Source organism: Myotis davidii, unplaced genomic scaffold, assembly GCF_000327345.1.
Source record: "Myotis davidii unplaced genomic scaffold, ASM32734v1 scaffold79, whole genome shotgun sequence".
Lineage (NCBI taxonomy): Eukaryota > Metazoa > Chordata > Mammalia > Chiroptera > Vespertilionidae > Myotis > Myotis davidii.
Window position 1 is genome coordinate 3296944 of NW_006294339.1, and position 9323 is coordinate 3306266.

At 48.8% G+C, this 9323-nt stretch overlaps 1 protein-coding gene across 1 annotated transcript in view; it reads right to left on the minus strand.

Annotated features, from left to right (window-relative positions):
* The window catches only part of DHCR24 (24-dehydrocholesterol reductase), a 24771-nt gene that overhangs the window by 6583 nt on the left and 8865 nt on the right, over positions 1 to 9323 (minus strand). The window contains exons 5-6 of the mRNA XM_015566992.1: positions 4824 to 4907; positions 4120 to 4263 (exon numbers count right to left, since the gene is read on the minus strand). Of these exons, the coding sequence (XP_015422478.1) occupies positions 4120 to 4263; positions 4824 to 4907 (228 nt within the window). The remainder of the gene's footprint in view (positions 1 to 4119; positions 4264 to 4823; positions 4908 to 9323) is intronic.

The window sequence follows — 9323 nt, forward strand, 5'->3', positions numbered from 1 at the left end:
AACCAAGGTACATGCCCTTGACCGGAATCGAACCTGGGACCTTTCAGTCTGCTCTATCCGCTGAGCCAAACCAGTTCGACCTCTCAGTGATGTTTCTATCTCTCTATCCTTCTCCCTTCCTCTCTGAAATCAATAAAAATATATTTAAAAATAAATATAAAAAAATAAAAAACTTAAAATAAATCAATAACCTAAATATCAGAGCTAAAGCTATAAGCTCTTAGAAGAACACATAGGGACAAATCTTCATAACCTTGTATTTGGCAATGGATTTTGAGATATGACACTAAAAGCACAAGTTATAAAAAATAGATACACTGGACTTCATCAAAACTAAAAACTTTTGTGCATTAAAAGATATTATCAAGAAAGCGAGAAGTCAACCTGTAGAACGGGAGAAAATATTTGTAAGTCATCGATCTGGTATAGTAAGGGTCTAGTATTCAGAATATACAAACTCTTACAACTCAGCAACAAAGATAATGCAATTAAAAATGGGTAAAGAAACTGAATAGACACTTCTCCAAAAGAATATGCAAGTAAATGGCCAATAAGAATGTGAAACATCGAGAAATGATTGGAGAGAAACTAAGATGGCGGCAGAGATAAACACCGGGAAATTAATGCCGCTTACAACAATTGATTAATACCTCAGAGAAACAATACGGACTTCATCCAGAACAACAGGAAGCCTGGCTCACTGTAAATTCTACAGCTAGAAGGAAGGAAAGGCACACTGAGACCCAGAGAAGCTGCAGGAGAGAAGCCCAGAGGTACGGGGCTCGCGCACACGGAAACGACTGGGGCACTATGACACACACTGACCACCAGGGGGCCGATGCTCAATGCAGGAGCTGCCCCCTGGCGGTCAGTGTGCCAGAAGCCGGGCTCACAGCTGGCGAGCGCAGTGGCGGTGGCACCACTGAAGCAGCCCTAAGGGTGTCCGACTGATGGCTTACGCCCACAGGGAGCGGACCTAAGCCGGCAGTTGGACATTCCCCCGAGGGCTCCTGGACCGTGAGAGGGCACAGGCCAGGCTGAGGCCACACCCCCCGCCCCCCCGCGTGCATGAATTTCATGCACCGGGCCTCTAGTATTTATGATAAGAGAGAGACCATGGAAAAAAGGAAGAAACATAATTTAAAACCTTTGATGGCACTTTTTCCTGCTTTCTACAGAGTCCTGAAAATTATGCAGCTAGTTAGCCCTGACCCCAAATATTGCTGACTGACTCTCTGGGTGAGAGGAAGGAACTGGACCAGCCAGGCATGGCCCAGGTGTGAGGGGAATGCAGGGATCACCCGGAATGCTGATCACTTCCACACTGGTATGTGCCACCTCAACTCCGCCCTGGAGTCCTGATGTGGAGCCAGCTGCCCACTCACTGCCCTACCTAGATGTCTGAAAGGATCTCAAACTGACATCCCCAGACCACTCTGCCCATTTCCCTTCCCAGACCTCTCCCCGTGTTGCCCATGGCAGTCAATGGCATCTCCAGCCTCCCAGCGACTTGGGCCTCTAACCTTGGAATCATACTCAGGGCCAATATGTCTGGAAGGGGTTAGCCCCACCTTCACGGACTCCCCTATCTGACATATTTTTCCTCCTCCCCTGTACCACCCCGGACAACAGAAATCTTTCTTCTACTCTTCCACTCTTGTCACCCTCCCCACCCCCCATCTACCCTCCATCTAGTTGTCAAAGTTATTCTTTTAAAACAACAATCAGGTCAAAGCACTTTTCTGTGCAAAACCCTCCGCCAGTTTCCTATCATACTTGTAGTAAAATATAAAGTCCCTCCTTGATCTATAAAGACACGCATGATCTAGGCTCTGGCTGCTGTGTGACCTCATTTTCCACCAGGGTTCTAGCTCAGGGGCTTTCGTGCTGTTTTTTAAAAGCATGCAACCCGCTATGACAACTGGATAACCGTATATCTTTCACCATATAAAAACTGAACTTTGCCCAGCCAGTGTGGCTAAACCAGGAGGTCCTGGTTCGATTAACGGTCAGGGCACATGCCCAGTTTGTGGGCTCGATCCCAAGTGTGGTGTGTGCAGGAGGCAGCCAATCGATGATGTTTCTCTCTCAGTGATGTTTCTTTAAAAAATATATTTTACTGATTTTTTACAGAGAGGAAGGGAGAGGGATAGAGAGTTAGAAACATTGATGGGAGAGAAACATCGATCAGCTGCCTCCCGCACACCTCCTACTGGGGATGTGCCCTCAACCAAGGTACATGCCCTTGACCGGAATCGAACCTGGGACCTTTCAGTCCGCTCTATCCGCTGAGCCAAACCAGTTAGACCTCTCAGTGATGTTTCTATCTCTCTATCCTTCTCCCTTCCTTCAGAATATACAAACTCTTACAACTCAGCAACAAAGATAATGCAATTAAAAATGGGTAAAGAAACTGAATAGACACTTCTCCAAAAGAATATGCAAGTAAATGGCCAATAAGAATGTGAAACATCACCTGTCAGTAGGAAAGTGCAAATCAAAATTACAATGAGATTCCATTTCACACCCACTAGGATGGATGGCTATAATCAAAACCCAGAAAATAACAAGTGTGGTGACAAGGCAGAGAAAGTGAACACGGCTGCTGGGAGTGTGAAGTGGCTCAGCCACCGTGGAGAAAAGTTTGGCAGTTCCGCAGTAAGTTATACACAAAGTTACCCTACGAATCAGCAATTCCACCCATAGGCATACACCCCAAAGCATGGAAACCTAGTATTCAAATGAATACTTGTCTATGGATGGTCACAGCATTATCCACAATGCCAATAGGTGGAAACAATCTAAACATCCAACCACAGATGAATTTATAAACCAACTGTGGTCTACCCACACAATGGAGTATTAGCCAGCCACGAAAAGGAATGAGTACTGATACATGCTACAACATGGCTGGACCTTGAAAACATCATGCTAAGTGAAAGAAGCCAGTCACAACAAGCTACATATTGTATAATTCCACTTATATGAAATAATCTAAAACAGGTAATTTATAGGGACAAAACAGATTGACGGTTGGGAGAGGCTAGGGAAAAGAAGAAACGGAAGCATCTAATAGGTACCAGAGCCGAAACCGGTTTGGCTCAGTGGATAGAGCGTCGGCCTGCGGACTGAAGGGTCCCAGGTTCGATTCCGGTCAAGGGCATGTACCTTGGTTGCGGGCACATCCCCAGTGGGGAGTGTGCAGGAGGCAGCTGGTTGATGTTTCTCTCTCATCGATGTTTCTAATGCTCTATCTCTCTCCTTTCCTCTCTGTAAAAACTCAATAAAATATATATATTAAAAAAAATAATAGGTACCAGATTTCTTTTTGGGGTGATCAAATGTTTTAGAACTAGACAGAGGGGGAAGCATCTAATAGGTACCAGATTTCTTTCTGGGGTGATCAAATGTTTTAGAACTAGACAGAGGTGATGATTGCACAATATCATGAATGTACTAAATGCTACTACATTGTATAATTTTACTTTTATTTGTTTAAATTGTATAACTTTAAATGGTTAATTTTATATGATTTCACTTCAATTAAAAGCAAAACGGAAAAACACCCATGCAGCCCCCTGAGGAACTGTGCTCGCACTTCTTTGCCTGGCGCGCTCTCTCCCAGAGCTCGGCATGGCCTGTCCTACCTACGTTCAGGTCCCTGCTCATAAGTCATCTGAGAGGCCTTCCCCGAGGCCCTTAGTTAACATGTTCCTGCTCCCCATCCCTCCTCGCACAACAGCAAATTCTTGCTCACCTGTCCAGGCCAGGCTTAGGCTACCTCCAACCCTAGACTGGCCGCTTCCTCTTTACAAAGTGATGTTTGTCTGCTTGGCGAGGCTATAGCTCCTCAACGACGGAACAGGTCAGTGTTCCCCAAATCTCCCAACCCAGCACCCCATTCTCAGGTGCTCAGTGACAGCCTGTCGCTTTAAGTGAAGATGGTCCGATCCCTCAGAAAGAAGCGACTGTGTTGCTGTGGAAGAGGGTGTTCCGATTCCCCAGGACAAAGCCACGCCTTTCCCCCCCGAGGGAGAGAGTGTGGCCGCTGTGTTAACTGCCCTGGTCCCCTGCCCAGCAGGGCGGGAGGAGCCAGGACCTGGGAAATGCGAGCCTCACCTGGAGCTCCCAGAAGATGCTGCGCGTGTGCCGGTGGTAGTAGTGTCTCAGGGGGATGTACTCCAGGCCCTCTCGGTTTGTCTTCAGGTAGTTCTCCACGTGCTTGAAGAACCAGGGCTTGTAGTAATTGCCAATGCTATTCAGCTGAAATGACAGAGGGCTTTGTGTCGGCCCACAGACAAGCACCAGGGGCCAGCAGAGCGTAACAGCGATCCCTGGCTTCTGTTCAGCGCTCCTGGCCTTTTCAAAGCTCTTTCATGTCTATTATCGCCTTTGAGACTCTTGACAGCCTGGCAGGATTAAGCACAGCGGGAATTTGCTAGCAGCGCGGGCAGAAGCTCAAAGAGGGTAAGTGGTGTGCCCAGGCCCAACAGCTAGTTTCTGACAGTCTAGTGGGCTTGGTGACCCGACCTCGTCTGCTGCTCCTTCTCAATGAGAAAACCAAAGCGCAAATGTTTACCAGCATCTCTCACAACGCAACGCTCCATGCTGGTGAATCCCTCCCTCCCTGCCTCCCTCTCTCCCTGCTGCCCACCAGGCGGGCGCTGGCACCAATACCGAGCACGAGCATGGGTCATCTCCTCACTGGATCCCCGGGCCAACAGCACTAATTAACCTCGGCACTTTCCCTGCCACTGGAGACCAAGCCCCGCGACCCTGAGCGCAGCGCTCGCCCCAGCAGACCATCAGTGAAGGGAGCTGACAGAGTAAACCCATGTGTTTCTCCAGCACCAGTCCCTGTGGCCCCGAGGCCTACATGGTCTGTTCAGCTGATGATTCCTTCGGTCCTAAATGGTTCAAGACTTCTGTGTGCCCAGCTTGTCTGGACCCCAGCTTCCTCATCTGTGAGATGAATTAGGCAGATGCTAGTGGAGAGCAGCAGGGCAGCACCCCGAAGGAGCACAGGCTCTCGGGCACCAGCTGTGCGACCTTGGGCGGGCCACTCTCTCAGCCTATTTCTTCACGTGTAAAATGGTATTAAAAATATACACGCTGGCCCTGGCCAGCATTGCTCAGTGGCTAGAGCAGCCGTGGGCAAACGACGGCCCGCGGGCCGGATCCGGCCCATTTGAAATGAATAAAACTAAAAAAAAAAAAAGACCGTACCCTTTTATGTAATGATGTTTACTTTGAATTTATATTAGTTCACACAAACACTCCATCCATGCTTTTGTTCCGGCCCTCCGGTCCAGTTTAAGAACCCATTGTGGCCCTCGAGTCAAAAAGTTTGCCCATCCCTGGGCTAGAGCATCAGCCTGCACACCGAGAGGTTGCAGGTTCTCCAATTTGGTCGGGACGCCTGTGAGAGGCAACCAATTGATGTGGCTCTCTCTCACATCAATGTTTCTCTCTCTCTCTCCACCCCTCCTTTCCACTCTCTAAAATCAATGGAAAAAATATCCTCCAGTGAGGATTAACAAAAAAACAAACAAAATGTGTGTTTTATATATATATGCTCTCTGGAAGTGTCTTTGGTGCCTATTGAAAATGATACACACACACACACACACACACACACACACAGTAGATGCTCAGAACTCCCACAGACTAGCTTCTCAGGGACGAGAGGCACCCAGTTTTATGGGGCAGGTAAGATCACACCCAGCTGGTGGGCTCACAGGGTCGGAAGTAGAGTGGAGGCCACCATAGGAGAGGAAGAACGTTGCCAGGGGACTATCAGAGAGGGACAGAGTCAAGAAGTGAGCCAGCCCCAGAGCAGCCACGATCTAGGCAGCGTCACCGGCACATAGCGAGCCTATTCCTTATCTTCTCCGTGACCTTGCAGGGCGGGGCTGTCCCTGTTTCATGGATGGGACTGAGAACCTTCAAGGTCGAACAGATTGTCCAAGGCCACAAGGCTGCCAAGAAGCAGTCCAAGGACGCACCCCATGTTACACAACAAGACCAAGAACCTTGAATGTTGGACTCTGGAACGTGGGCATGGTCAAAACAAAACAAAAAGCTATTAATTTCTTTCCTGATTCTAAAAGCAACATATACCCTGTGAAAACTTGAAACACTGAAGAAATATGACTTGGGAAGACAGCTCTGTAGCCTCATCCCTGTAGCCTAGTGAAACTAACGTGCATTCATTAGGTTTTATTTTCTATGTACCTACATAGATTTATGAAAGTGGGACCATTCTGCACATACTCCTACCCAATTTGCTTTTCCCCACTTGTAACACACTAGGCTGGCCCTCGGTAGTTACTTAGCCTCTCTGAGCCTCGTTTTCTATGCAGGCAAACTGGAGACATGACTACTCCCTGGGTGGTTGGAATACTAAAAGGCAATGCAGATGCCTGACCACAGTGGGGGGCACAGTATTCAGTTCTTGGTCCCCATTGGCTTCCACTCCCACATCCCCTTGCCAACCCCCTTCACCTTGGAGCCAACCAACAGTCTGGGTGGCTGCTCTCTGGGTGTCATCCTCTCATGCTGGCCACTCTGCTGGTAGGCCACCTTGCAGGGAGGAAACCCGGGCCACGATGTACCGGGAAACTGGGGTGACAGAGCCTGTTTGTCCAACTGTTTCTGAGAGGACGGCGTGGAGGACACCATGTGCTGGCCTCTGCCTGCTGATGGCATGGAGACTGAAGCCCCACGGGCGCACAGCAACCTGAGCTAACCCCCTGAGGGGCCTGGCCGCACTCCTAGCAGTGGCGCCAGCTGCATAATGAAATCGAGACTTGAGGGGACCTGGAGACAGGTGCTCTTCGACGGACTCATCAGGAACCCCTTGTACCAGAGAAGCCAGGTTGCTCACCTCTCCCAGGGCACACAGCTGGGGCAGCCAGGTGGCTGCCTGAGTTCCAGTTCCCACCCTGGCACTTAGATAAGCCACTTCCTGTCCCTGGGCCTCCTCTGTGAAAAGGAGGCGGGCTGCCTCCTCCCAGGGCCACAGTGAGACTCCACGGCACAGTGCCTGCAGGGGGCCTAGCGCAGTGCTTGGCACACAGGGACACGTTCTCGAGCAGCCTCCCACAGGAATATTTGGAAGAAATGTTCCTCAAAGGAAATGTCCACACATCTGATGGCAGCTCTCACTCTCCCCTCCCAGCTCTCTTCCCACTGGGCTTCAAGGTCTTGCTCACAGGACACCTGGCCAGAGGCTGTGGCCTGGGGCCCCAGCCCCTCTGCCAAAGACACCAGACGGGCCTCTGGAGAAGGTCTCGGTCTTCTTCTTGGGAAAAGGGGTCCGGGTGCGCAAACATTTTAAAAGTTGTACAAACCCCTCTGCCCAATTATCAGCTTAGGTGGCATCAAACAGATGACAGAAGAACTGGTACAGTGGGGGTGGGGTTCCCCATGGCCCCTCCCTCAGCTTTTCACCACTGGCAGCCTCCAAGGGAAAGCTCCAGAGAAGCTGGGCAACCCCTGAACTAGACGGCCTCGCCAGGTAGCGAGGTCACACATGCGGACGGGGCTCGGCTGAGGAAGCACCAGGGCACATGGGCTCCGTGTCTGGTGTTTCCACTCCTGGTCCAGGCTCTCCACCGTCAGTGCTCACCAGTGTCCCACGAGGAACGGTGCCCAACCAACGTTTGTGGATGATGCTAAATTCTAGAAGCTGGCATGGAGGGGAAGGGACACTGAAGCAGGAGTCAGAGACCCAAATTAGTATCTGCCCTGTGCTAGCTGTGTGTCCTCAGAGGAGTCTCTTTCCCCCTCTGGGCCTCATTTCCTTATTTGGAGAGAGAATTGTACCAAATGACTTTTGAGTCTCTTGCAATTTTAAAATGTTTTAAGTATATATAGGTGTCAATCAAGCACCTTAAGAGTGTCTATCCCTCAATCTACTAATTCTACTTTAAGACAGTGTTTAAATTACAAACAAAAGATGTTCATCGCTACATTAATTTAAATAATAAAAAACTGGAAGCAGCTTGAATTTGCAACTGTGGGGCAGGGGTTTAGTGAACGACAGAGCATGCACTCGAGGCAACGTTCCACAGACATCAAATGGACTATTTTTGAAGGCAATGTAAGAGCACGGGGACATGCTTATCACACTAGACACGGAAAACACATTTGAACAGGTGATCACAGCCGAAGACAAACAAACCGAAAAACTGTGCGTGCAGAGAGATGCCAAACCTCACAAGCGGCCTGAGGACGGCAAACCAAAACCAGATACTATTTTTAACCCTATCAGATCGGCAAAAGTGAGAGAGCGAAACCACCCGGTGCTGGCAGGGGGGAGGGCAAAGGCATGCTCACGGACGCTGCGGGGAGAGGACCGGGTGCTGCCGTTCTGAAGGGCTGTTTGGTCGTAGCTATCAATTAACATGCTCAAACCCTGGGGTCAGAAACTCCACTTTCTGGACTCGATTCTACAGAAGTGCTCATACAAGAGGCCAAGGACAGATGGAAGAGAATCAGTGCAACCTTATTTTTAAGAGCAAAACATTTTTAGCAATATAAATATTCATCAGTAAGCAGTGAGGTAGGTCAATATTTACATGCAGCAAGGGGATCCTATGAAATGAAATGAGGGCATGTATACACACACACAAACACACACACACACTATCCTGTGAAATGAAATAAGGGCATGTATACACACACACACACACACACACACACACACACACACGTACACGCGTACACACACACGTAGAAAGAGGCCCTAAAGAACACACACCAAACTGTCACAAGACGTAGAAATAGGCCCTAAAGAACACACACCAAACTGTCACAAGTGGCCGTGCGCCTGAGGGTGAAGAGACATATTTTAATTTTTTTCTTTATATATTTCAACAATATTGTTATATTACCTTCTTTCATATAGTTACCCCCCACCTGAGGAGTGGAAGGGATGGGGAGAGGCAGAGAGAAACATCGATGTGAGAGAGACACATCGATTGGTTGCCTCCCACCGGGGCCGGGGATCAAGCCTGCAGCAGAGGTGCTTGCCCTTGACTGGAATCGAACCCACCACCCTTCAGTCTGCGGGCCGATGCTCTATCCATAGAAACAAACTGGCCAGGGTTGTTATACTATTTTTGTAGTTTAAAAACTTTTAAAAAAAAAGTCTATGCACCAAAAAGAGAGGAAATAAATATAACAAACATGTTGGCAACAGCTGGCTTTGGGTCATGGTTAGAGGTAGAGTCTGTTCTTTCCTACTTGCTTACACTTTCCAAGTCTCTCCTAATAAAACTCATAAAAACTCTTATAAAAAGCTGCTGTTAAAAATTCCA